The 27465-nt window shown below is 49.7% G+C and overlaps 9 protein-coding genes across 9 annotated transcripts; 3 read left to right on the top strand and 6 right to left on the bottom strand.

The window, feature by feature from the left end:
* Positions 1–127: 127 nt before the first annotated feature.
* BJ212DRAFT_1524215 (transmembrane amino acid transporter protein-domain-containing protein) lies at positions 128–2515 on the bottom strand (the record flags this gene model as incomplete). Its single annotated transcript, XM_041341721.1, has 8 exons — positions 128–589; positions 646–792; positions 847–1132; positions 1183–1327; positions 1383–1663; positions 1716–1810; positions 1865–2071; positions 2128–2515. 8 exons carry the CDS (start codon positions 2513–2515, stop codon positions 417–419), a joined length of 1722 nt encoding a protein of 573 aa, XP_041198491.1. The 3' UTR covers positions 128–416.
* A 1352-nt stretch (positions 2516–3867) lies between these two features.
* BJ212DRAFT_1260793 (terpenoid cyclases/protein prenyltransferase alpha-alpha toroid) lies at positions 3868–5705 on the bottom strand (the record flags this gene model as incomplete). The annotated part of the gene is made up of 8 exons (XM_041330135.1): positions 3868–3969; positions 4024–4127; positions 4176–4294; positions 4347–4434; positions 4493–5013; positions 5071–5154; positions 5206–5361; positions 5425–5705. 8 exons carry the CDS (start codon positions 5703–5705, stop codon positions 3868–3870), a joined length of 1455 nt encoding a protein of 484 aa, XP_041198490.1.
* Positions 5706–5790: 85 nt separating this feature from the next.
* On the bottom strand, positions 5791–8546 carry BJ212DRAFT_1322312 (Saccharopine dehydrogenase-domain-containing protein). The gene is made up of 7 exons (XM_041334458.1): positions 8293–8546; positions 8094–8241; positions 7384–8041; positions 6988–7334; positions 6499–6938; positions 6201–6441; positions 5791–6150 (listed from the first exon to the last, which is right to left on the bottom strand). Exons 1-7 carry the CDS (start codon positions 8427–8429, stop codon positions 5932–5934), a joined length of 2190 nt encoding a protein of 729 aa, XP_041198489.1. The 5' UTR covers positions 8430–8546; the 3' UTR covers positions 5791–5931.
* A 1408-nt stretch (positions 8547–9954) lies between these two features.
* On the top strand, positions 9955–10161 carry BJ212DRAFT_1202387 (uncharacterized protein; the record flags this gene model as incomplete). Its single annotated transcript, XM_041329096.1, has 1 exon — positions 9955–10161. A coding segment is annotated over one exon (207 nt), but the record flags the coding sequence as incomplete, so codon positions are not given.
* A 2544-nt stretch (positions 10162–12705) lies between these two features.
* Positions 12706–15201, top strand: BJ212DRAFT_545904 (general substrate transporter). Its single transcript, XM_041343463.1, has 10 exons — positions 12706–12956; positions 13006–13054; positions 13107–13276; positions 13333–13391; positions 13452–13656; positions 13711–13817; positions 13868–14155; positions 14207–14594; positions 14647–14752; positions 14807–15201. Exons 1-10 carry the CDS (start codon positions 12911–12913, stop codon positions 14952–14954), a joined length of 1566 nt encoding a protein of 521 aa, XP_041198487.1. The 5' UTR covers positions 12706–12910; the 3' UTR covers positions 14955–15201.
* Positions 15145–16411, bottom strand: BJ212DRAFT_1476051 (uncharacterized protein; the record flags this gene model as incomplete). Its single annotated transcript, XM_041339317.1, has 5 exons — positions 15145–15434; positions 15490–15574; positions 15642–15855; positions 15907–15948; positions 15999–16411. The coding sequence occupies 5 exons, from the start codon at positions 16409–16411 to the stop codon at positions 15145–15147; spliced, it is 1044 nt and encodes a 347-aa protein (XP_041198486.1).
* Positions 16412–16726: 315 nt separating this feature from the next.
* On the bottom strand, positions 16727–17041 carry BJ212DRAFT_1260721 (uncharacterized protein; the record flags this gene model as incomplete). The annotated part of the gene is made up of 1 exon (XM_041330130.1): positions 16727–17041. A coding segment is annotated over one exon (315 nt), but the record flags the coding sequence as incomplete, so codon positions are not given.
* A 4658-nt stretch (positions 17042–21699) lies between these two features.
* BJ212DRAFT_1423948 (uncharacterized protein) lies at positions 21700–25834 on the top strand. The gene is made up of 3 exons (XM_041337645.1): positions 21700–21851; positions 21939–23963; positions 24014–25834. The coding sequence occupies exons 1-3, from the start codon at positions 21821–21823 to the stop codon at positions 25603–25605; spliced, it is 3648 nt and encodes a 1215-aa protein (XP_041198484.1). The 5' UTR covers positions 21700–21820; the 3' UTR covers positions 25606–25834.
* A 28-nt stretch (positions 25835–25862) lies between these two features.
* BJ212DRAFT_545982 (uncharacterized protein) lies at positions 25863–27257 on the bottom strand. The gene is made up of 4 exons (XM_041343465.1): positions 27001–27257; positions 26623–26947; positions 26531–26571; positions 25863–26469 (listed from the first exon to the last, which is right to left on the bottom strand). Exons 1-4 carry the CDS (start codon positions 27070–27072, stop codon positions 26026–26028), a joined length of 882 nt encoding a protein of 293 aa, XP_041198483.1. The 5' UTR covers positions 27073–27257; the 3' UTR covers positions 25863–26025.
* Between the last annotated feature and the right edge of the window lie 208 nt (positions 27258–27465).

The following is a 27465-nucleotide window of genomic DNA, read 5'->3' as shown; positions in this document are numbered from 1 at the left end:
TGCTGTGAACATGTTCACAGCATCTGGTTCAGCATTCAGCAAAATGATTGAACTGAACACAAGGTCCAGTTCAGTGTTCACAAAATTTCTTGTTGAACTGGACCAAATCGGACTTCCACAACACTAGTGGCCTTGGAGCAAACCTCTGAATCAAAGTTACCAATAGTGATGAAGATGAGGTGCATCTCAAGCCCTCCAGTGGTTCTCATCATGGGAGTTTTGTCAGATCCTAAGATGACTGGTACTTGTATATATTCCTCTCAGTGATCCATTAGATTAATGTTGAGGGTGAGCATGCTAGAACTATATCATACCCAGGTTCAGTATTGTGAGTTTATCTATGATATCCTACAGCTTTCAATTAAACAAAAACACACATTCAAACTCATATCATAATGTCTTGACCACCTGATGTCTTAACCACTGTTGTCCAATGGCGACTTGCAGCTAAACGATGTCGCAGAATGCGACGAGTCGAACGAAGACACGATCGAATTGACGGCCGAGTACGCGCTCAGAACAGCGCAAGACAGGCAAGCAAGCGTGAGAAGGAAATTCCACACGTGGAAGAACCCGTTCTTGGTGAAGACTGACGGCAGGGTTAGATTTGGCGCGAGGGAGCTTTGTGCAGAAGTTGGTACGTACATGCACGTTTCCAACGCGATAAATCCCTCCACGTATCAACACGATGGGCGTGGGGGTTGTTGATGTTAAATTGTGCGTCGCCTTTTGTGGCATCCAGTTGCATGCAGTAACCCAAAATCATAAATGGCGGGAAGGTGTATGTGAACTCTGAAAAGAGATTAAGCCGTGAGAAGAGCAACTAGAAAAAATACGAATACTCACGGAAGATGCAAACGGCAGCAACCAGCGCCGAGAGGTCGCTGAATAGCGGAATGGCGGATCCAATAACGAAGGCAATGGACCAATACACTATGACAGAGAAGGCGAAGTAGTATTTACCCCGAGCAACAGTCAACTGGGGGAAACCAAACATCTCCACCAAAACGTTGTTGTAGATGACTTTGACACCGATGTTGCCATACAATGCACCAGCAATGAGACCAGCAGTCAAAGAAATGGCGTTTGTCGCAGTCTGTAGACCATAAGCGGAAATTCCCTGGTTGGCCGGCTGCAACAACATCGTCAATAGGATTCCAAGTCAAGAGAGAAACGACGGACGTTAATAACATATTGGCCTTGGTACGTGTAGACGAAGAGGCCGAAGAACATGTATACGATGAAGATGAAGACCTGGGAAAATGCCATAGCCTTCCAGAAATCCATTGGACGCCGCATTTCAGCCATGAACTCGACAAAAATCATACTAAAATAATTTGTTCATCTGCACATGAATGTCTTCATGAGTTATGATGACTTACGCTCCACCGTATGAGAACACAATCTGCATGATACCATTGAGCTGGTCCTGGAAAGGCTGTAGGTTGATTGCCTGAGTCATCACGGGGCCTGCGTATTGTCCAAACGGTGACGCAGTATAGTTAGGTGGCGAGTGAGCCACAAAGGCCATTGTCATAATCAATACCATGACGTTCAGCCAGATAGAGACATTGGCGACCTTGCCAAACTTCTGAAGAGTCCGAATTTGACCCAGTATCATTCCAGCCAGAGCCCAGACAACGTTACAGATGCTGAAACATAGCTATATAGGGGTAGGTTAGATGTCAACATGCGCCAAATCATGAGAAGGGTACCTTGAACTTTGCCATCTGCGAAAGGCCTTGGCCATTTTGAAGAATAATGATCCCGACATTGAACACGAGCTGCAAACTTTGCAAGATGTCACAGACTGTAGATCTACGTGATCAATCGATGCTCTACATCCATGAGTGTGTTTACGTACGATACTTGAACCAACGGCCATAGATGCGTTGCCCTAAGTCTCCGAAAGACTTGACTGGATACCTTTCCGAGTCCAGTTTCAAGAACATCCACCATAGAAGACAGCCACCGTACGCAGCCAAAATGCCGAAGACGAAGAAACAGGCTACACCAGGACCATATCCGACTTGTTGGAATGTCCACGGGGTAGAGTAAGGACCCAAAATGTCTTTGGAAAGATGTCATAGAACCCATCAAAATCATCAAATCTGTCAATCAGCTTACCAGTGGTAATAAGATAGAACACGCTCCCCCACGTGGCCGTCCTAAGAGCCCCAGAAGCTGCACGGTACTCGCCTGCGGTGACTATAGCGCCGCCCCCCTCCTCTGAGGAAGGAGCTACATTCTTCCTATCAGATGCAACAGAACGCTTGTCAGATTCCTGGGAGCGATTAAATATTCTCGAGATCAGGCCACCCGAGCGGCCACCTTCAGCATCAGTCTTGGCAGAGAGGGCTTCCCTGTCACGCTGAATCTTGGCATAGTACATGTATGTCTCGAGATTGGGCGTAGTGCCATCAGGGACATGGTAGCTCTCGAGAACATACGCATTCTGCTCTTCCTTCTCTGAAGGCTCCTTGCCAGCTGCGATAGCTGCAGACTGGACCGTCATTGTGTAGGAACAAGGAATTCAGACTTCGTAGTTTGATGCGGTAGGAGGCTTTATGTAACTGCGGGTACTGCTACATATGTTTGATATCAGCATGCAGCGCCATTAGATCGAGATGGAAGTACAGATATTCTGAGACATATGAGCAGGCACCTGAATCACGAAGTTGCACGGTCAGTTCCTGGGACACACCTAGACGCGCGCGCCTCACCACGAAGCCTGCATAGCCTGGAGTCAATACACTGTCAGCGGCATGATCTAAACGCTCCTAAACGGTGATGGCAGTACAATCTTTTCACGTTCTCATCGATGTTCATTGATTCCGAGAATGAATAGCACATGCGCACAATCTCCAAAGTGGGTATGACGTAAGATTTGGGCGCCACCGCAACAGCGTTGAGGGAGATAAGGTCCATATTTGAAGGTGGTGTTTCAGTTAGTGGCCGAAGGCTCTATACTCGGAACATGCAATGTTGAGACCGAGATCATAGTTGAGCCGTTATGCATGTGAATATTAATGACAACTCCTAAGAGCTCGTATACCCTGCTAGGTTCATCAGCTCATCGTTTATAATTATCAGCGGTAACGGGGTGACTTACATACGCGTTATCGGGCCCCGCGCCGCTCGCATGTCCTGCCTGAAATCCCCGCTTCCTCCAACAGAACCCCACCACTATTACAGCACCCGAAAAATCCCACGCAGCTCTATACAGGCGCCGCTGTCCAGTCTTGAGAGGGATTGTCTTACACAACAATTACCGCTGTTGTGACAGAGACTGACAGCACTGGGATGTCTGGTGGTGTATTTTTGTGTTTGATGTATGTTGCCAATTCAATCCCGCCGCTCGTCATACACCAGACAAGGGTATTACAGCTGATGCGAGGCCTTCGGATCCCGGGCGCATGATATTCGGTGGCATCCGCAAGATCCTTCTGCCAGGCAATCGTGTTTGAAAGATGAAGGGAAGTTTTTATTTGGGATGTGACTCCGAGACAACTTGTTAAAGTCTTGATAAAGCGGCAAGGAATGACTAAGACTTGTTGATGACTCGGTCGCTATTGATGTTCCTTCTTTATATGCCACAGCCTTGTGATCCGAATGTAAATGTGTTCCCTAGCATGGACGGAAAACATCAGAAGTAGGTCACTACTCCGAAAATGCCCACGGCATAACACGTGCCGCTCCAGTTCTTCTAAATATGTTGTTGGCAGAGCTTGAGCAAAGCTTCGCAGTCGTCATTTACTGTCTTGACTTTAAAGTTTTAGATGCAGTTTCTGTTCCTGGGACATATTCTACACCACATGATACTCTACACCACACGATTCTTTGTGTTAATCTGTCCTCGAGCGCCTATCACGTTTTCTTAGGCCGTGAAGGAATCGTTTGTTTGTAAAAATGCGCCATGATACCCTCCGTGTGTGTCATTGTCAGATTGAATACTGGATGTGTCGCATTCTGCATAAAAGCTCGATCAGTCTTCGACACGTCGAAATTGGCACAGTAAATCACCATCCGGTTATTTTGCGCTCCAAGTATACGAGATGTGCCCTCCTCCTCTGTCCAAGAAAGAGAGTGCAAGAAACATGCTTGACGAAGTTGCTCGTGCGTGGACTCTGATTGGAATGAGAGACTAGCTTTTTCGATGAAACTTTACGACCTACCAGGCGAGGTCTTCCAACAACGAACAATGGCATCCTGCCGAGTAGATGACAGGAAAACATTATGCTGAGCCGAGGATAGTCCTGCTAAACAATATAATGTATGGTACGAATCTGCGGGCCTGTGAACATTATCAGCAGAGGATCATGTAGATGGTTTCAGAGCTGAATTACTTTGGAGGTTTGTCGCGCAGGCCTCCTGCTGGGTGTTGACCGGCGCACAGGATATAGCGCTGTAGAGCAGCGCGATCCCACAAAGAATCTGCGTATGCACCCATTCATCAGCATCTCTCATCACACAACGACAGCAGATAACAAACCATCAATATCATCCCAAGCTTCGTCCTCTTGATGGGCGGTAGAAGATTCGTGATTATCATCACGGCTATGCGCACCAACGATGCCTAGCGAAGATAACAATGCAAAGCAGCCCCCAACCCACCAGGAGTAACACCCATCCACAAGCTTATTAGTACGGCCCTTGAAACCACCAAGCTCGATCTCCGAGCCTTGCATCTGCACCAGCCACCGCAGCAGCGTCTTGAAATTCAGAGATGGCCGCTGGAGCGAAGGCTTTTGCAGAGCAAGGTACGGTTGAAGCATGACCCATGACGCCAGAGAGCAGAAAGTGTACCCGCCGTGAGCCTCGCCGAGGGGCGGACGCGGAGAATCGAGCAAGGTTGGAGGACCTTCTGGCTCAGGGGAGAAGTATGGCTGGGATGCGGATGAGAAGCCTCCTTCGTAAGTCTGACATGACATAATGAAGGCAGGGACGCCCTCCAAAAGTTCCGGCGTCAGCATGTTCAGTAAATGTACCGTCACGAGGAGGCAATATGTACCACTATACGATGCCTGCTTCAGCGAACATCGACAGAAAACTGATCAGAACTTCACAAACCGAACATCCACTTCTGCATGGTGTGCTACAAGGAACGCCCCATCTGATTGCTTGAGGGACAAGAAGAACTTATACATCTTCTCCCTGGCTGAAGTATTAACAACACTTCCATATGGGTAATAGTTTGGCACTCACCGATCGATCTGATCCCATCCTCCTCCTGGACCAGGCCTTCCAACGATCGCTAGCGCGCAGACCGCTGCATATGTCGGCAACAAATGCGCAGCCTGCCCCGGCCCACCTCCGAAACCACCATCTGGATGCTGCCATGCCATAATAGTGTCGATGGCCCTGCAAAAGAAGCACATCTTGAGTTCATCCCGATGATATCATGGCACTAGCTGTACCACGCACTTTTGTTTATTGTTGGGATCCAGCGCTACGCCCATGACGCTGAAGCTTTGGAGCGTCCAGTAGAGCAGCCATGGTTGGCTTGCATCTTGACTAATATAGCGGGATGGAAAGCCTTGTATCAGATTTCGAACCAAGAACTGTAAGTGTGCATCCTTTTGCAACGGGGAAGGCAAGTCTGGGTTAAGTGGGAGGTGCTTGAGCAGTATAGTTTCTGTTTCTGTTTGGTGATCTGTTGTCTCAGTTTCGTACGAATCATGAGGTGACCTTCGCGGTTGCGACATCCTTGCAATAGATGGTGGTTAGATGTAATAACGAGTGCAGTGGCTGCTCGCGCAGTATCATATGGTCAAAGACAATAACAAAAGTCAAACCCGACTCAAACCCTACAATAACAGAGTAACTGATCGCGTGATCATGAAACGCGAGGAAACATGATGTACGTGCGTCTATCTCTAGTACATCCTTTTCATTTATACAACAAGCAAGATATCTGTGATATGTGTAACCTCACAGCACCCTCTCCACCAGACCCAACCCTTCGCTTTCCAAGATTTCACGGATGGGGTCACAAATCTCCTTTGTGTATGGGGCGTGAACTCCGGGGTTTTTAAAAACGCCATCCAACACAAGTTGGGTCGCAATACCACAAGGAACACCGACAGTCAGTGCCATTGCGGAATGTCCAGACGGGCTTCCATATTGCTCGAGAGTCGAGGTAAGCGTTTGCTAGAAGGTGATTAACAAATTTGTCTGATATACCTGTAGCGAATACATACCTCGCTGCCGTCAGCCCACTCGACCACGAACTTATGCTGAAGCATGACGAGGTCCCGCTCGCCTTGCTCGTACTTCATCAGCGTCTCGAGTTGCGCGCAGAGGGTATCGAGAAGGTTTCCTGCACGGGGCTTCACAGCCTGCGATGAGAAAAGTCCAATCCAGCGGAGTCCGGAAATGATACGAGTAGCTTCAGCATCGTTAGGGAACTTGCAGACCGACTTCACGTGCGCAACGAGGGTGCTATATTTGTCGATTCAATTATGTATTCTGCACGAATTCAGACAACCAGTCATTTACCTTTCTGCAGCGTCATTAGCACCGATCGCTTGTTGCATGACCTGGGCCCAGGTCAAGCCCTCCTTCAACCAGTCCTTCTCGGATGCATCGAGCCAGCCCAACTCAACAAGCGCTTTGATGAACTCGGGGAATCCCTGGTATCGGAGTGTGCCGCGGACCACAGTCTCTGCCTCTGGGATGTCGTACCACTCCCTGAAGGGCACGGAGTTACGGTTCGGATAAGCCACGAACGCAAATGCAGGCGAGATAAAGTAGGGTTTGGCATATCCCATCAATTCATTGCCAGAGATATCAAGCTGTTTACCCTCGGAAAGGTAGGCTGCTGAATTGAGCAGGGCGAGAAGGACACCGCGAGATGACCACGAGAACTTGTAGCCGAGTGGGTTTCCCGAGCACTCTGGTGCTGGGAGACCACCGCAGTATGATAGGAACTGCTTGATCTATGGAGATATGTAAGGTTTGTAGAGATCGAAAGTACCAGTAGCTCACCTTGCCACCCTTTGCATGCACCTCATCTATTGTTTTGATCGCGTACAAATGGTCGATGCCAGGATCAAGACCAATTTCGTTCATGACAATGATGCCCGCTCTCTTGGCCTCCTCATCAAGTTCACGCATTGCAGGGGATATGTAACTGGTTGTGACGACGTGAACTTTGGCCTTTATCGCAGCCTTGATGACAGTCACGTGGTACGTGTAGGGGATCAGAGAGATGACGAGATCATGTGCAGCAACCTGAGCCTCAAGATCATTGGTATTGTTGACGTCAAGAGAAATGCCCTGTGCATTTGGGAGGCCCTCTGCCAATGCGTGTGCACTCTGGAGCGTGCGGCATGCTATGGAAGGAATGAGAATCACCAAAAGGTATATATTTAATTGACCTGCCTATTGTTAGCTCATTGGACGGGTCACGCACAACATACTCAGCACACGGGCGTGCAACAAAACCAGAACCAAGGAGAAGTACTTTGCGAATTTTCTTGCCTTCCGTCGCGACCTTAGCAGCCGCAGCAGCACGTCCGAATACAGGTAGAATGTCCTTTCCGTCCTCCAAGAACGATTGAACAAATTGTGGAAGCACGAAGGCCGCTCGGTGCACGTTCTCATTATAGTAACGAGTGTCGGTTACTTTGCGGGCGGGCACACTGAGGTCCCGACCTTGCTCCTTCGAGCACACCATGAATCCGATCTGGCCAGATGGGTATGTCGGGATCGTAGCGAAGGCATATTGCGAAACTGCGAACAACTCGCGTGTCGACTTCAAAAGGTTGGCGATCAAGGGAATGTGGAGCCACTGAGATTCTGCCTGTGTTGATATGTGCCCCCCAGGAGTCAGTGCATCATGAAGAAGCTTGAAGTAGGGCTTTTGGAAAAGAGCCTCTGCTGGACCAACAGGATCAGAGGAATCAGTGATTATAACGTCGTAGGTTGCCTCGTTCTCGGCAAGGAACTTGAATCCATCGCCAACGAAGACCTTGACGCGAGGAGAGTCGAGCAGCGCAGACATGTGTGGGAGGTATTTCTTTGAGACTCTAATCACAGCCTGTACCTCCGTCAAAAAAGCACCTGCACATTGCACCTATTCATGTACATACCTCATCGATGTCGCAGAGAACCACCTCCTCAACTGTATCATGCTTGAGCACCTCTCGAACGACGCCTCCATCGCCACCCCCAATAACAAGCACCTTTTTCGGGTTTGGATGGCTGGCAAGAGGTAGATGTGCTATCATCTCCTGATACCTACAGAAGGGTCAAGTGATTCGAGCAAGGGCTGGTGCATGAGTGACATACGAGAACTCGTCTCGCTCAGTGCATTGGATGACACCATCGAGGACCAGTACATTGCCGTGATTCTCGGATTCAAAGACGAGAACGTCCTGATAAAGAGATTTTTCGATGTGTAAGATCTTATTGACCTTGAGGGTCATGGCCTGACCAGGCCACTGAGAGGAGATTTCACGGAACCAACCATCTAGTATGTCCGGTCGCTCAAATATCAATTCATTTTTATATGGCACCTACCTTGAATCGAAGGGTGTGCGAGGGGTGACATTTCTTGAACGTTTCAACAAACGAGTCAGATGCAATCTTACACCAATTTTCTCGGATCTAGCCCGACACCCGACTGTCCGGGACGGCCCGTCTGATCGACAAAGTTCTGTTAACTGGAGGATTAGCTAATGAGTGCAGATGTGACTGTGACATTGACGGTGTGACGTCACTTGAGAGCTACCGTTGAACTGCGGCTTTGAAGCTCGAAGTCTGAAGGCGGTTTCGCCGATCTAATTAATGTCGTCCTGGATTCATGCTCATACCCCTGGCCTATCAGCACGCTAGTCTCTTACAGGCGGTGCTATTGCGGTGCGCTACATTGGCATTAAATATTAAGTATCAGGAGTTTGGTACGCCACTAGTGACCAGGGACCCTCGACTCTCGAGAACCGAGGTGCGGCGGCACAGTTCTGCGGTGCCCTGGCCAGAGTAAAATGGTGAACGGATGGCCTGTCGAAATCCAAGTCTCGAACTCACCGTACAAGTCCTGTAAGTTGCCAACACTGGAACTACCAGTGGATCACTCTTCTCTGCGGAAGGCTTGAGAATGGTTGATGTCAGTCCCTTCTGCATCATCATGTCGTGTCACATTATCGATCTCGGCGTTGCAATGTTGTGGCTCGATATGCATACACTAGGTAATTGTACCAAGCTTAGCGTACCGTACCAAGCTATATTTGGCCGCGTGACAGAATATTAATACGCCTTCTTTTAGGTCCATAATGGGCGGAGTAGGAAAGGAACTCAAAATCGCGGAGTGCAACAGTGGATCTGGACACGGATGAAGATCGACGATGGGACCGAGAATACCCAGTAATTCAGGGTGACCAAACTGACATATTCCACAAAGGCGTCACTAATCACAACGTTAGGTATCCTGGACAATTGTCGATGAGTGGGAGCGCTGCCCCTGCAACGTGTCCCCATAGGTCCTAATACTCCACTTTAACCTGTCAAAGAGATCTTTATTCTGAGATGCCAGTTCTTCGGGTGCGTTTTCCCTTTCTTTCCAGCCACTTCAAAACGCCGGGATGTTATACTGTGGCTCGACATCTTCCTTTCTTTCATCTCGCAATGAGCTACAGACACTCCCTGGAGGATACTTGTAGAGTGTTTATTTCGCGTCCGCGACGCTATAACCAACCAGCACTCACTCAACATACATTCCAGCATTCCCCGTCACCTGGCTTCACGCCCGTAGATCTTGGAACCCCAGTATCCTTTTCTTCGTCAGAATCACTACAAAGCGCCTCCAATTCCACTTCGTCACTGAACACGCTTCCCGACGTCATTCAATTGCCTATACCAGGAGTCGCAGACCTCATTCCAAAGACGAGTCGGACGTCGCATGCCAAGCGACAGCCTGCTGGACACATTCCTCGTCCCCGCAATGCGTTCATTCTCTTCCGCTGCGACTTTGTCCAGCAAAAGAAAATTCCTGGTCATGTAGAAAGTGACCACCGGAACCTATCACGTATCGCAGGCAAAATCTGGAGAGGCATGAAGAAAGAGCAACAGAAACCGTGGATTGACCTTGCCTTGAAAGAGAAAGAGCGCCACGCTGCGATGTACCCTGGGTATAAATACATGCCTGCGCAGCAAACTTCAAAGCAAAGGAAGCTCAAGAGTGACCGCATCGCTAGAGAAGAGAGAGAGCTGGAATCCCGCAGAGCGGAATTATCGTCCGTTTTAGTGCAGCGCGGACTTGACATGAGCGATAGCTCAAAGCAAACTGTGCAGGCTGCCGCCCGCTTTACTCCCTATCCTGCCCCCTCGCGCCCACGACGCTCATCCTCCTGTCCCCCTGTTGGCGCGGAACCAGTGAACCCGTCTACAGATCTTGACTCTTGGGCCCCGTTCTTGGTTACTCATGACGATTTAGCTCGTCGCCCGAGTCGCACCACCATGTACCACTCCGTCACCTCGGAGCCAATTGCTTCACCTCTCATTCCAGCGTGCGACCTTCCGAACTCGCAGCCTGACGGAGATGCATGGTTTGGTGCTTCAATACCATATGCATGGCCTCCTCCAGACCGAGAGGACGGTCCTTTGTTCGAGACACAGGCTTCTGATGCTATGTCACAACTTAACTCTCCTTTCGGACAACAGGTGAGTATTTTCATGCACTTTAGGACTGCTTATCGATGCTTTGGTAGAACGCCGAACTTTACCCTCAGCATTCTGAGTCCACATATTCCCCATTTGAGAACCTTCCCCAGATGTCCACTGTGAGCATGGACAGGGGAGGGGCGCTCGGGCTGGACTTTACAGATCCTTTCAGTCTTGACAGTTTCCCATTCAATGCGGATAGTTTCCTGTCATCGTCTTCTGACATGTCTTCAATGCTCTCTTCTCTGGAATGTGCTATGTCAAGCCACCCGGACGCTACAGGGAGTACGAAATAGAGCGGTGGGACGTCCTTCTTACGCAGTCGGAATGTCATGGCCTTGGTCAATTCAAGGTGAAAAGGTATGTACTCCCCCTGTGACATGTTTGTTTACTGATGGTGAGACAGTCATTCAGAGTCTCGCTTGTTTATCTGACGATAGAATTCGACAAGAACGAACTCGCATCATCGCATATCCTCGTTACGGCCTTCGTGCCCATTCTTCATGGATTCTAAGATTATATGGTAGTCATGCACTGGTAATTCACATAGAAACAACGTACCAACGTACGAACAATATTTAATATCTTTTTGTGGAGTATACGCAGCTTTTAGAATAGTCTCTCGTTGCACAAAGCATCACTCTCAGTAAAATTCACTTTAATAATATCGTCTCTTATCAACAGAGGCATGGGCTCAGACTCGTACCTTGTCGATTCTAACGGTATTTCCAGCGCTTTATGCGTTGCACCAGGTTTCCGGGCCTTGATCAGAAGTACAACATCTGGACGTGTTAAGAATCTGTCGTGAGAAAGACTAAGCTTTGTGCACCAAATCCCCTTAGTAGGCGCCATAAAAAAGCGCAACGACCATATACGACCTGCAGGGATTGATGCCATCATATCAGCGTGACTCGTGAGGAACAAAGCATATGACGCACCCCTGCAATAAATTTGTAACTCATATTTTGTGTAGTGTGCAGGCATTATTATGTACTTACGGTCATTACTATTGCCTCCAATTGAAGGCTCAACCGTATAAACATTGCCTGGTCATTGGCTGTCATGCATGCCAGGCGCAAGTCGGATGAGCAATCAGACGAAATTTTGGAAATAAATCTAGCCCACGCCGAGAAAGCTTCTGGCTGGTTATTCACAATCGCCTAATGCAACGTCGTGTACCCCTCGATGTTGCGTGTTTGTAGGAGGTTCGAGAACTCTGAAGATGGCATAGTAACGGCACATGCATGGACAATCGAGACAGCAGAGGAAGGGGCGAAAACGTGAGAGGAGACATCATCACGGATGAAGGATAGGTCATTATCACTGTTTTGTTTGGAAGAAGGACACAGATAGTTGTCTGTATTGGATGGAATCTGCGGACGCAGAAGTAGAATTTGCGTCATACAAGGGAAGTGCGCTTTCGAGGGCCGTCATTTATAGCTGGAATACCCACTCTGAGTCTCCAAGTCGCATTAGCTATGTGGCGAGTTGGAAGACAGAATGAGTTTATTAACGGATCAACGGGTATAGGTGCGGAGCTTCGAGTGAACTGGACTTGCAAGTCTTTCAGGACAGTATGCAGGGGCGGACGGGCGTATATCAAGGCTTACAAGTAGGCGATGAGAGAAAGAAGCAGTTGGTCTGAATAAATCACGAGGATTATAACTGTAGATGAAAAGAAGGGACAGAATAGAAGAGGAAAGAGTGCATGGCGAACTTGCAGGAGGCCTTGAAATTTCTAATATTGAAAGCTTGAGGGACTGGGATGTGCGGACGGCACTCAGAACACAAGACTGCAAGATTTGTGTGGCTCGGGGTGTCACGCGTCGGGTCATCGAAGTGGCTGTCATTCAAGTGACTACTCATTCACATGAACTTGAAGTTGTAAACTTTGACAATTTACCGTTGCTTAGTACTGCAATGCTGTTGACAACGGTCCGCCGGGACCCGGCGCTGACCGGTGGGCCGCTCGGGGCCAGGTACCCGGTGGGTTCGTGACCAGTTGCCTGCATCTGTGAGTAGCGAGGAAATGTGCTGGGTAATGTTAGAGTGTAAGGCGACATCTGGGAGCAACCACAACTGTCACGCAAGACGAGGCGAGACTAGGCACCCGGCGGAACTTAAGCGATTTACTAAATCGATCAGTTGGGGGATCCGTGGAAGCAAATTGCATCTGCCATACAGTCATATATAATGTGGTCGCATATCGCAAGCGCAACTTTTATCTCTCCTCGTAGCGTTCATCGACATGTTCCGAGTCAGTGATGACATTTTCAAAAATATTCGCGTATACTGTCAGTTGCAACGTTTTTTGGTGCACATTTTTCGCTCACAACTTTGCAGGGCTCGCACTCGTGGCTTACTGGGGCATCATCCTGTTCGGATATGACACGTATGCTCCTCTTTGTTGAAAAATCATAAGCGTGTCTCTGATTATGTCCTAGCGGTATAGCTGGAGGTGTCGTCTCCCAGACTTACTTCGAGACCAGCTTCGGTCTAGTCGACGCCGATGGCAAAATCAACAAAAGCAAGGATACTGAGGTCTCTTCCAATGTTGTTTCTGTGTTGCAGGCAGGAGCATTCTTTGGCGCTCTTGGTAGTGCACCTATCTCAGGTTAGTACGATAGTGACCTCTCGCCGGTAGACTGATGCATTCCGATCATCACGTAGCTTGGTTGGGACGAAGACTGACATTAATTGGTTTTACCATCATCTTCATTATCGGTGCTGTAAGTGGTTCTATTAAACTCGTTATCAGATAGGCCTCTTACTCAGGCGATTCTATGTAGATACTTACTACGGTTGCCGGTGGAAGTCGGGGTATTGCATATATCTACGGCGGCCGAGTTGTCTCCGGCGTCGGCATTGGCGGTATCTCTGCTGTTGCGCCCGCTTATGTCTCCGAATGCTCACCAAAGAATGTCCGTGGCCGTATCACCGGATGTTTTCAGATCATGGTGGCCATTGGTGTCATGATTTCATATTTCATAAACCGTTCAGTCCGCATTCGTTCATTTTAACCATATGGCACTCACAATAATTAAACAGTTGGTGTTGGCCTCCACATGGCGAGCAGCCCCAATGTCTGGAGGATTCCTTTTGGATTTCAGCTCGTTCTTGCAGGTATAATGTGCCTTGGTCTGTTCACTGTCAAGGTTAGTCATCCCCGAACTTGTATAGATCGTCTCAGATGGTTCTATTACAGGAGTCTCCACGTTGGCTTGCATCCAAAGGTCGTGTTGCGGAAGGCATCGCCAATCTTGCTTACTTGCGGAGGGAGCCCTACGATTCAGATGAAGTACGACGTGAATTTGCTGAAATTGAAGCTGCTATTCGTGAAGAACAGGAGGCCCGTCAAGGCCTTGGATTGAAAGAAGCCTTCTTCGGGAAGGGCAACTTTATCCGATTTGTCATTGCATTTATGATATTCTTCTTGCAGCAATGGAGCGGACAAAATTCGGTTGGCTATTACGCACCTCAGATCTTCAGCTCCGTGAGTCTCCCGTACAGTACCCTCTTCCCTCACTTACACGTCAGAATTTAGATCGGATATTCTGGGACAACCAATTCTCTCTTGGCTTCCGGAATCTACGGTATCGTGAAAGTCATTGCGACCACCCTTTTCGTGTTCTTCTTTGTCGAGAGTCTTGGTCGTAAAGCCTCATTGTTCATATCTGCTATGGGAATGGGAATCACGTTCTTTATCATCGGCGCTATTTTGAAAACACATCCTGTTGTCACGCTTCAGCCGGGTCAGTCTGCGCCGCCACCGGCACCTTCTTCAAAAGGTATGGCTGCCATGCTTTACATCTACGTCTGCTTCTACTCCATGGGATGGGGTCCTCTTCCGTGGGTTTATGTCTCTGATATCTTCCCCACACGGACTCGCCATTACGGATTGGCCGTAGGTTCTGGTTCGCAATGGCTATGGAGTGCGTACTAAGTCGTGCAAGATGTTGTGATGCTACTAACTCAGTCCTTTAGACTTCGTTGTGGCGAAGGTCACCCCAACACTTGAGTCTGATCTAGGATTCAAGCTCTTCATGATGTTTGCTGCAATCAATATTGGCGGAATGGCTGTCTTCTCCCTGTCAGTCAATTCATGTACTGGTTACTTGATCGATGCTTACACTATGCTCAACAGGCTCCTCCCCGAGACCAAAGGTCGTAGTCTAGAGGAGATGGATATCATTTTCGGTTCAGTCAGCGCAGAAGCCCGCGAAGCGTTCATTGAACGTGCACTCGACCACAAGGAAATAACATCACAACGGTCTATCGACAAGCAAGCATAACTTCTCTATGCGGGCCTGCCCATTACCATTGCTACTACCTGGGATGAATTGGAGATAAATAATACATATACCACAACTATACCTTGCTTTCCGCGCTGATATTGCTATCTGTAACTTACAAATTATGTGTTGCCCTCACGTTCAGTGGTACTCCACGGCTGATGAACTCCAGTCAAGATTTACATTGGTTCTATTGGACGCCGTATACTGTTTTTGCATTCTCATTGGCGCGCTTCATGATAGCTGCACCATTCCAGGGATGCCCAGCTTTTCCTGCGGTATATTCTGCAACCCACGGGATCATGGCAGTGTGACACAAGGGCAACCTGCTACCCTTGATTTCCGGTATGGAATTGTAGAGGTTGGAAGGGACCATGAAGGGTGCATCTGTTTCCAGTAGTATACGCGGTCCACCATCGCTCATGGCCATCTGACTAACGATATTCGACGTATTCACATTCGTCGAATATGTGATAACCCCTTGTATGTATGAATTAGTTCCGAAGCTTATCGAACTCAATAATGACCGGCTTACCAGTAATCCCGATGTACAAATTACAGAAATGCTGAAGTAGTCGCTGTGCGAATTCTGGAGAGTCTGTGAAACAATGTATATGTATCTTTGAAAGAAGATCCATTAAATCATCAGCCTCGGGAATCAGTAACAAGAGTGATCGCTGGAAGTACCTTGTGATCGGCAGGGACGTGCTCCATGAGAATCCTCTCCGTGTCTGCCTCCGCTTCACGGGTGTGGATCGTGAGTGGCTTGCCCAGCCTGACAGCATGATTCAACTGCCGGATGAAGACTTCTTGCTGGATTGCCCGTGGGGAGTTGTCGTAGTGGTAATCAAGACCCATCTCTCCCCAGCCTACGCATCGTGGGTGGGCCATTGCTTCAAGGCTAAAACTCTCGAATCAAATCACCGGAATTATAAGGAACGTAGAAACATACATGGAAGCCTCAACTGCATCGTTGTATGACTTCGCATCGTGCCTGGGGAGATTATCAGTTCACTCCCGTGCGAGACGTCCGGACCAGTACACACGGGTGAACGCCTGTCAGAATCATCTCTCAGTGCAATGATCGAGAACAGTGCACGATCGGATAGCTCACCCATCACAAACCAATAATCGATGCCTCCCCACTTCTGTTTCCGATCCTCTGCGGTTAGTGCTGAGTCCGCAAGCTCCTTCCACACCATTAACACAGGTGCCTCGCACCACACGTCTACGATCGCCCTCACATTGCGATTGTGGTACATCTCGCGCACGAAGTCATGGATAGTGTAAAGCGTCCCGTTCTTGTACTTGCTCCGGTATGTCGAGAACGTCGACACGAGGTGGGTGTGCGTATCGATGATGGGCTGGTCAGCAAGGGAGGCATCTGCGAGCGGAGGAAGGCGGAGGTAGGTCTCAGCAGGAATGATGTTGGACTTTTTCTTGTTGTTCTTGCCCATGGTGCGATGGGCTGTTGTGGTGAAATGAATGTGAGGGTGCAATAGAACTGATGCTCTCAATAGCTGACTCGTGCGAATGACATGGTTACGAGTAAGCATAAAGGTCAAGCTCAAGAGTCATAACTGTAGTCTCGACCTAACTCAAACTGTGAGGTAAGCTAGCCTGAGCTCTCGTCAAATGATAAACAAATAGTAAGTACTTGGGACAATTTTATCATGATGTATCATTATACACGTAGTACATTGTTACGCAAGCTACTATGTACAGAGCGTCGGGTCCATTGCTTGACTATGAAGCGCAATCTACAAGAGATATTAATGTGCACCTCTGCACTTGGACCATGAGGTGCCGTGCGCAAAATGGCTCAAATCCAACTGCAACGTGTGACTGGGAATAACCAGCGTATCACCCGGGATGTACACAGACCGATGGAAGTCGACAGGGATGCGGAGGAGAAGATGTTCCTCGGTACCTTCAACCCACCCTTCCTCGTTGGGGGCGAGAGAGGCTGGGGAGGAAAGATCTTGGAGAAAGGAAAGAGGGGAACAAAGGGCATGAGTTGGGTTGGAGGAGAAACATATTGCAGGTCTTCCAGATATGAGGAGCTGGTGCTTGTTTACAAAATCTAGATCCCATACCCGGATGGTCGTGTCATATGAACCAGAGACAATACGTTTTCCATCCGGCGAGAATGCGACGGAGTATACAGCCTGGGTGTGACCTTGGAGTGGGGTACCCAATGCATTGCCAGTTTCTGCATCCCATACTCGGACCGTCTTGTCTGACGAACCAGACGCAATGAGTTTTCCATCAGCTGAGATCGCGACCGACCAGACGCGGTGAGTGTGCCCTTGGAGAGGGGCACCTACTGCCTCGCCGGTTTCCGCGTCCAGCACCTGGATTATCTTGTCGTTTGAACCAAACACTATGCGTTTTCCGTCTGGTGAGATCGTTAAAAATAGAATAGCATCAGTGTGCTTTCGGACAGGAGGGCCCAATGCTTTCCCGGTCTCTAAGTCCCACACCCGGATGGTCGTGTCGTCTGAACCAGACACAATATGTCGTCCATTCGGCGAGATTGCAACAGACCGAACGATATCAGTATGCCCTTCGAGGGGGGCAACTAATTGTTCGCCAGTCTGCGCATCCCACACCAGAATCGTCTTGTCGCCCGAAGACACAATGCGTTGTCCATCCGGCGAAATTGCGATAGACAGGACGTAGGTGGTGTGCCCTCGGAGAGGAGAACTCAATGCCTTCCCAGTTTCTAAATCCCACACCCGGATCGTGTGATCGTTTGAACCAGACACGATGCGTTTTCCATTCGATGAGATTGCGATACAACGAACGGCCTCACTGTGCCCTCGGAGAGGGCCACCCAAAGCTTCGCCAGTTTCCATATCCCACAACTGGATTATACCGTCGTATGAACCACACACGACACGTCTTCGATCTGGTGAGATTGCAATCGACATAACGCCGGCGTGCCCATGGTGTCTGTTTTCCATCAGAGACCACCGTGTGACATGACCAGCAACAACCCGAGGAGTGCGGGGAAACTTTGCAGCAAATTTCCTGAATATCGTCGACTGCGTTGGAGCAAATGGCAGAGCGGACAAGTATAAATGCGGAGTGCTGTGTAAAATGGTAGTCCCGAAAGCTTGAATGAAGTACTGGGCATCTCTAGCATCATCGCTGGTATGCATATACTCAGCGTTTTCCTGTGAACATTACCACGTGTGAGACCCCGTGCATCCCAAAGAATGAGCTACAATTACGTACCGTAAACCAATCTGCAACAGACGAGAGGAAACGCGCTGTACTGTTTAGGGCCTTGACTAGAGTCAGTGCTTCCAGCCAGAACAGGAAGCGCTCTCCATCGAAAAATGCTTCGACTTCCTTAGCAAGCGATGGCTCGAAGGACGTAGCTTTCACATGTGTCCCCCAGAATCGACACGAGTACGACAACTCCACCGGAATGAAATTTTTCACTCGTGTCTCTAGATCAGGGACAGCATAATTGGGAAAGTAAGAGCTTTCCAAAGAGCAGATGTTGAAGCGAAGCCCACGCGCCATGATCCGCAGTGAGGCAAAGGCAAGGTCCCTCTGTACCGATGACACATCGATGGAGAACTTGCCGCTTCGTCTCTTCTCTGTGAGAAAGTCGTAGAAGGAAGAGTGGAGAGGCCGTATAGGAATATCAGGATCTGCAGTGCCGATGACAAGCGAGCCCAGTGGCCCCATGACCGCCTCGACTTTGTAATGGTCATCCTCATTTGGAAAATAGAGTCGCATGGCGTTTAAGGCAACCATGGGGAGCGGTTCCGGTGATGCAATAATTTGCCCCATCACAGAGCGAAACATAGGGATCGCTTGTTCCTCCTCCTCTGGCATAATTTCTCCCAATATGCGTTGGTACATATCATCCAAAAGATGTACTCCTTTTCCAAATGTCGCAGAGACCACGGAACGGAGACGACGTATTGGGTCCCCCACTACGTTTGTATTTTTGATGTGTGCACAGGCAAGACGAGCCCATTCAAACAGACCGTCGGATTTCTGCGCAAGCATGGTGAAGTCTGTGTCCTTCAAATCGGCGCTCACGCCGGCCAGCTTATTAGACAAGTAAAGCTGGATGTCATGCTCTGCGGAGGAAGACGAAATGTCATCCATGGAGACATGAAGAACATGTAACAGATCATGCAGGGCATCGTGTATGTCTCGGAGTAGACGGGAAGTAATGAGAATACGGAAATAGGACGGGAGTTTTTTTGGCTGAGAGGAGGACGTATCTGGCGTGCCAGCAATCAGACGGAGAATTTGTTCGCGGGATTTGGCTGCACCGCTCTCGTCCAACCCATCAATGACTATTAGAATGGGTTGAGTGATGGTGGGTGAGGCCTTGCCTGTTGGTTCTACGATGAACTTCTGCCATTGTCTTGTGATGTCTTGGGTGTGCCTGAGCTCGTTGTCATTATGAACCACATGTGCTATCTCTTGCCGCAGGATGAGATCGCCATCGGCTAAGTCGCGCGCGATCGTGGTGACTATCTTTTCATGGCGGCGATCTGCTGTGCGGTCGAAGCAGAAGCAAGCGCCTAGACGCCCAGATTCATGAAACCATTTGGCAATTGTATGGGCGATGGCTGATTTGCCTTTCCCTGCCGTGCCAGATAACCAGAAAACGGGGGGTACATTCACCCCGGTGTTGTTGATCCAAGACTTGATCTCGCTCAGAACGCCTTCCCGAGTGCCTTCGAGGCAAAGCTTAGATGTATTCAATCCGGCACCGGTCGCATATTCCAAGGCGCTCAAGTCCAGATCTTCGGCTGGGTCATGCGTCAGCGAACGTCAGAAGATGCAGATAAGTTCGAGGCCAGATATTTACCTGCACGGTGGATGAATATGATGGTGTCACGAGCCACTTTATCTCGGAATTGTTGCATGAGATCATCGAAAACCTTATTGTAGTTCTGGATCGAGGCATTTGTTTCATTGATGACGTGCTTGCAGAGTCTTTTCCCTGTTCAAATATACTGAGCCCTGGATGGTAACACGATGGAACCTACTCACAGAAATTCTTGGTATCAGAGTAATGGACGATGAAATCAGCGCATTCCTGCGTCTGTTGTGCGATCTTTAGATATATCGGTAGGATGGATGAAATATTTTTCAATTCCTCCTGTTCGGTCATTAAACCATAAACTTCCGAAATCTTCTCGAGCAGACTGTAAACAGCAGCATCGCGGTCTGCTTGATCGATAATCATCTGTCACCAAGACATTCGTCATAACCTGCCAAGCTGAAGAAATGGAGATAAGCGAACCTGAGACGCGCCAGTCAAAATAGTCACTGCTCCCTTCAAATAGGGATGAATCTACATGAAGGTCAGCCACGTATTCAACAGAGATGAATGTATGTACATCTCCAATGCGGCCAGCAACAGAGTTGAAGGCCTTCAGTGGCCGAAGCATCGCGGTCCACATGTCGATGTCATCGAGAACCGTTTGAATATCGCCTGTTTCTGAGGCGGCTTTTTTGATGATTCCCGATACAGGGCGGATGCCTGAGATACCTCTGGTAGCGTCCTTGATTCTGTCATTCACAACTTCCGGGTTGAGTGGTTCGGGCTGGATGATAGACTTTAGGAGGTGTGTGCCAAGAACTAGAATTACACCTACCTGTGGCATCCGCGTGGGAACGAGATCCTGTCTGCTGGGTATAGCATCCACAGGTGAAGGGCTCAAAGAGCGCCCATTATTTTGGGCGCAACGGCACTGATTAATCACCTTGTCCCAGAATTTGCGACAAAATCCGGAGTGTGGTCTGGGAGATCCAGTTTGCGAAGGTGGGAGAGAGGACAGCTGCAACAATGTTATTACAACATCAACGTAAAGGCGACACTGTTCCGTACATCTTGCTTGGTTGCTCTCCTGCCCCTCTGCTGTGGCAGATGAGGGTCTGAGGGAGCAGTGTCTTCGTTCATTGAATAACTTTGAACAGATGGCTGGGTCTGAGTCTGAAGAAATGTGTGGGTGAGTTTAAGGACAGCAGCTAGACGGCTGCATAGCGGGTTATATAATGAACGCGCGCTTGTTCAAGGCGTCCATTATGTCGAAGGACGGAACTTCAAAGATCACTGGATCCGAATGAGGTGAATTTCAGCTGCCGAAGTCCACCAGGATACCTGCATGCTCCAAGCACTCATCCGAATACGTTCAAGCGCCCTCGAGCTCTTCACTAGTGTGTGTGATCGACTAGCCTGCGACCACAGCCAGCCTGCTCCTGCCACTGGTGATGGGCGCCCATAGCACTGCAACTGCTCACTGCATGCAGGCTGCCAGCCACACAGACAGCCTAGGATGAGCTTCTAGTGTAAAGAAGCTTTGATGCGAAGTGATCGATCGAGCTCTATCTAGACAAGCAAGTAAGATGTTCGACTTACTACGTAGTAACCCACACGCTCGATTGCTCACATTGACCGGCGGTTGTTTTATCACTGTCAACCAATGAAAATATTCACTCCAGCAGCGCTGGGAAAGTGTGAACGTGAATGCAGTGGCCTCGCAAATCACGGTGAAAGCCCCATGTCCACTGCGCAGTCAGCCTCGAGTCTGCTACATATGAAATTTAGAGATCACCGGTGTGTTCTAGTCTCCGGCAGTCAGACTTTGAAAGAAAGAGAGGACGTTCACAAGTCGCAGGCTGTCACGGTTGCAACAGGGCTTGGGGTCAGGTTAAATTGCAAGTTGCCGAAAATGGGTTTTTCCGACAAAGCTTGGTACTTACAGCACTTAGTCAGTACAACAAATAAGAATCATTCTCTTCTTCAACGACAGCAACGGCGACGAATACGTTTAAACTACTTCGAGCGCAGTGGCTGCTCGTCACCACGCGACGAATCCTGTATGAACACGAGAAATCGGAATCAGACAATAGGTGGGTCTAAGTGGCCACATGATCGTGCATGTTCATGTTCATGTTCATATCTCCCTTATCATTCTTGCATTTGCACGATGCATCCAGAGTCCTCAGAGAACTGGGATGATGATTTCGAATTCCAGCAGAGTAACGAACCGAACTTCTTTGGCAAACATCAGGCGGCTGCGGAACCCAGATTGTCTGTCGCGAGTTCTGCATTTACTGAAGATTGGGACACCGAAGGAACCCAGCAGAACATCAAACATTCGTCATCCATGGTACTTGGGGACAGAAAGAACCATCCTGCGCCTGCGCTTGAAGAATGGGCGGAACCAGGGCCATCAACCCCCACAAAGCGCTCTATGACCCAAGCAGAGAACTGGGACGACGACTTCGAGGACAGGACTGAATTCCCTACTAAACGGCACCCCCACACCTACTCTTTAAAAACACGCCACTCATATCACACTCCTCCTCGCCTCAAATCCGCGACTGACCCCGAGAATTGGGATGACGATTTCGAAACAGACAAGGCTGACACGACCCCAATGACAAAACGGACGCGTCAGGAGGCGTATCCAGATTCGTCGGATGACGAGGCTGAGCTCGGGTTCACAGATAAAGAAGAGGACAGAACTGTTACGGCTCGTAGCCGACCGCAGCTCAAGTTGAGACAGTCCCCCCCGCCACCCGTACCTGCACTTCCCCTGTCACTCCTCTCACCTGTAGAACCATTTCCACGCTCTCCGACCGTGTCTGTGTTCTCAATACCGACTACAAGCGGACGTAACTCAGTAGGATATACGTCCACGTCACATCTGGCACTGAGGCCAAGCGTCTCAGGTGGCTCTCTTGCTATGCTGCCACCTAGTCCACCAATACACCGTGAGCGACGCAGACTACGGAAAAAGTCACGTCCTCCGCATATAGAGAACAATGTATTCGAGTTAATTGAAGAGCAGCGCGACTCACCTCCACCACTTCCACCATCCACTCCCGAGAGACCATCTACTTCACCCCTCCCTCAATCCGACACAGGTTCAATGGGCCCACAGAAGACGCCTCTCCTTTCACGCATTGGATCAGTCAAGAAGTGGGGTGTGCGCAAGAAGCGAGCCAGTACGGGGCCAGCAGAGGTAATGATGCACGACCTCGGACACGAAGACCAAGATCATACGCCGCGCCCAACTAGCTCGCTCGCATCTATTCCTAGTTCTACCACGCGACCGAGCTGGTTTTTTCGCTCTGGCGGCGCCCCTGGGTCTGGGTCCCCGCCGCCTCCACCCGCCGTCGAACTTAAGCACGAGAAGAGCATGAATAGCATGCATTCATTCGTGCTATCAACGCCTAGCAAGCTCTCAAAACGCAAGTCGAGCAAGATGTTTGATCCAAGTAGCAGCAGCGAGGTCGTGGGAACACCCGGGAAGCCATCGCTTCTCTCCGCGGCCAGGAGACCCACGTCCATGCAAGTCTCACAGGGGAAAGTCATCTCGACCTCTACAGGGACACGGCACACTTCATATGGCTCATCAGTAGGTCGTGCGGCATCCAAGACGTTTAGCCATCCCAATGAAAGTGTGGAAGATCTGCAAACTCGGGAGGGTAGTCGGGGTTTCATGGGGGGCATGCGGAAAATTAGCCTTGTCAGCGGTACAAAGCACAAGCGGAAGAAGAGTGCAGCCGAGGTCACACCCCTCCCACCAGTCCCTATGAGCCCTCCTCCACTCCCCGACGAGCCCGAGCATCCAGATCAATTACTTCCTCCAATAGAGCTACAGCCACCATCCCCGCCCAGGACGCTCAACGGGGTGTCTGCATCACATTCTGTGCCAATTAATATCAGCCAGGGTGTCGAGTCGTTATTTGTGCCCTCCAGCAGCGCTCCTGCATCACTATCTCCAAAGGCCAGCCCCGTCTCTACCAGCCGCGCCTCTCCTGGCAAATCATCATCCCCTCAATCCGCGTCATTAGGACGAGCTACGCAAGTCCCCCTTCCATCATCATCTAGTGCCTCTGTTCTCCGGAGAAACTCACTGGGCGACCTCAAGATTCCAGCAAGAATTAGTCAAGCTCAAATCAGCCTTAAGCGCGACCTTGGAATGGTGAGGGAATTTGCAGCAAGCGTTGACAGTATGTACCATTCAAGCTTCCACACATGCCTTGGCTGAACATTTTTCCAGAACTTAAAGAGCTGCAAGCAATTCACCATCACCTAGTCGCCGAGGTAAACACCGCCCTGGAGAGTTCTCCTCTATCCCGAGCAGCTTCGCCCCTTATGATTCATCTTGGCCACCCCCATTCCCGACTGCGCTCTAACACCGAACCCAAGTCTAACTTTTCAGAGCAGAAGCATTTAGTGGCAGCACTGAATGCCATCAGGACCAAGTACAAGATACCTTGGGAATGTGCTGAGCTACTGATTGAACTCGGCGGAGGCACGCCTTCTCCTGCTTCTCCGTCTACCACTGTATCTACACCAGCTGCGCAGACTGATATCGATCTCCGGAAGAGCCGGGAGCGAGCAGTGACTCTGTCAGGCGAGGAATCGAAGTTGCCCTCGGGATTCGTCGCGTCGGCTGCAATGGGACAGTCCAATCTGTCATGGCGATCGTCATCAGGACGTCACGATCTCACCCAGCGACAGCTCGTTCTCTTGCGTGACATCCTCAACAGTACAGATGGTGTGCTTCCTGACGATGCATTGATTTCAGAGGAGATGCATGTCAATCGACAATGGCGGTGGGGAGATGCGATGAGCAGCACAGTTACACTTCCCTCCGAAGAATCGGTGCAAGCTTCGCAGGATGGAAAGAAAAGGCGGCATAGCCGAATGGGCATGAGTGGGCTAAGAGATATGCTGCGGTCACTAAAGCGGGGCCATTCAGGCCAGCCGCCGCCTCCTGCGTCCACCACATCTCTGAGCACCCAATCATCTATGGGCTCTCAGAGCCAGCATCATTATTCCCACGCACATCTACCTCGATCACACCCCCAGCGAAAATCTAAAACAAGTACTGGACCAGAGTCAGTGCGTTACACTCGGGATACCCCAAATTCGCCGTATAGTGGAGAGTCTTTAAAACACAAGGTATCGCCACGCCGACCTTCACTTGCATCTATCTTCCGCCTGGGGCAGAAGAACAAGAATGTGTCGTCTGGTGCAGAGTCTTCCCTGGATAGCGCCCATGGTTCACGCTGTGCAAGCCGAGGCAGTGCTACGACAGAGGAGGAAGATTGGGACCGGATTGACTCTGTCGCGGATCTTGATGGGGCAGCGAGAGCACTGGGAATCGATGGGCCTGCCACAATCAAGGGGAAAAAGGGACGCTCACCTTACCTAAATCACCCTCATGACATGCGTCCGATGTCACCCAAGCGGACGGCGTGTTCCTCTCAGACGTCGTTGAAGTGCGAGCCATCCCCTCGCTCCATAAGGCCAATGCGATCGACCAGACTGTCAAACGTGGAAGAGGTGGTTGATGATCGTCAAGCACGCTTGAAATCGAAAGCTCAGCACCGCGTCTCTCTACCACGAACGAGCCCTTCGCGACCGCCGTCTCGGAACTACAAGCTTGCAGTATCAGGGTCTGTACGTTCTGCCCCTCCACAGCCGCCGGACGGTGACTCTTCGCTGCTCTCCGAATTTAAATTGTCGATGACACCGGAAAATATCAAGCCACTGCTCGACAATGCGAAGGAGGTGCATCTGCGCTTAAATGAGTGTATCAGGGAAGTACGGGCGCTGCTGGACGCTTCTACAAACTCGCCATGATCGTAGTTCATTCATCGCACTTCAATTTGGACTTCATCATCAATCGCATGCATGGTTATATCTAGATATCTCGTGTATTGTTCTTTTCTTTTCTTGGTTTTTTTTTCGTGCTCGTAGCTTGATGATCGACATCACGTTGATATTTATGACAATACATACGTACCCTCACAGCGTTCACGAACATACTTATATTATACATGTGCAATACGAAATAAATTGAACTTCACGCTATCTGACCGGAGCCCATGACGCCATCCAGTAAGATGGAACAACAGCACTATCTTCATTCGAGTAACACTGTTGTCTAGCGATAAGTTAACTGCTGGTGGGAGGACATAATAATGCATGATCATTCATCTAAGTTGCAAAGATACCGTATGGTCCCCATGATATATAAAGCGTCAATGCTATCTAATCCAGTTACAGCCCAAGAGCCTCCGAAACAGTCAACCAGCGGTGCCCCTCCCACAGTGAGTTATCCCTGCTAGCCGATTCTGGGTCGTCAGACTCCGTCACAGGGTTCCACCCGCAACTCCCTCCCCCAGTCTCAACATGCTTCTGGAAGAACGTACGGAAGTGCGCGTTCACCACACCTTCCGTAGGGAGGGCATCGCAGTGTACCACAGGTGCACGGCTTTTATATAAGGCTCCAATCTCCGATAGCGTTGCTCGTTGGCCCTCGATGTGAATTTCAACATCAAGCAGACGAGATGGAGGTTGAATGGTAAGGATATGAGCCACGTATCCTGCAACATCGGATACTGCAGTGAAGGACCCTGGCGTTTCTCCTTTGTTCACGATATGAAACTTGCCAGTGTCAGCGAGCGCGGTGAGCCAGGGTACGAATTCGTAAAACAATCCGTTCTACAGTCGATTGATCGTATTCAGCGCTTATTAGAACGACACCCGACCAATGACTACCCACGAAGACGCGGAGAGTTGGTAGTCCGATTGATTTTGCGTAAACTACGAACGGAGGATGAGTCGACGCGACGATGCGTTATTATTATCACTCGCCTGCGGAGTCGGTCTTTTGAAAAGCCAACCCGCCTTTAGCTAATTGCGGTTTGATACCGAACTCGCTGGGCACGAAGAGCTTCACACCTGCCTCCTTGGCAGCATCAGCGAGAACATTCTGGCCAACTACGCCGCCGAAAACAAGGGTGACAGTCGAGATGAGGACATCTACTTTGTGCTCGCGAAGAACTGTGGAGATCTCGGATGCAGACGTATGGTCTGCGCGCACAACCTTGAGGTTAGGATCATCGCCAGGGAGCGCAGCGACGTTCGTGGAGGCTGGCCGTGCGACGACGAGAATTGGGGCGCCAATGGCAAGGAAAGCCTGATAGAACTTGCTAAGGATGACAGCTGCAAGAATATAATAACGAACGTCACCTTCACGATATGAATCCCAGTGTTAGGGCCTGCGCCGATGATAGCAAAAGACTTGAAGAGTTGTTCAGACATATTGTGTTGGTAAGAGGGTTGGTTTGTGTAGTTTTAGACTACTCTTGTCGGTGACCATACCAGATTTTATGTTGTACCTCCTGTACTGTCGCATGGTCGATGGCGGTGACCATCAATACTGCCATCTTGATGTGTAGCAAAGCCCAGCGATACCTGAACGATACCTGGGAGACCAGGGGAGACCCCTAAGATTACTGCGGAGGATGACGAGGAGATGTGCCACGCCTCGCGGATCATGATGCATTATGTTCGTGACATTAGAACATACGAGACAATTTGAAGAACCCGTCGCGGCAGCATCAGCAAAACTTGACGGGGCATTTTCATGACAACCGCGTTACTCTAGCGATCAAATCACACTTCGTATGCAAGAATTTAATCAAACTCACTCGA

Source organism: Suillus subaureus, assembly GCF_016647635.1.
Source record: "Suillus subaureus strain MN1 chromosome Unknown BJ212scaffold_3, whole genome shotgun sequence".
In the NCBI taxonomy this organism is placed as follows: Eukaryota; Fungi; Basidiomycota; class Agaricomycetes; order Boletales; family Suillaceae; genus Suillus; species Suillus subaureus.
This window is presented reverse-complemented; position numbering and strand designations above follow the sequence as displayed.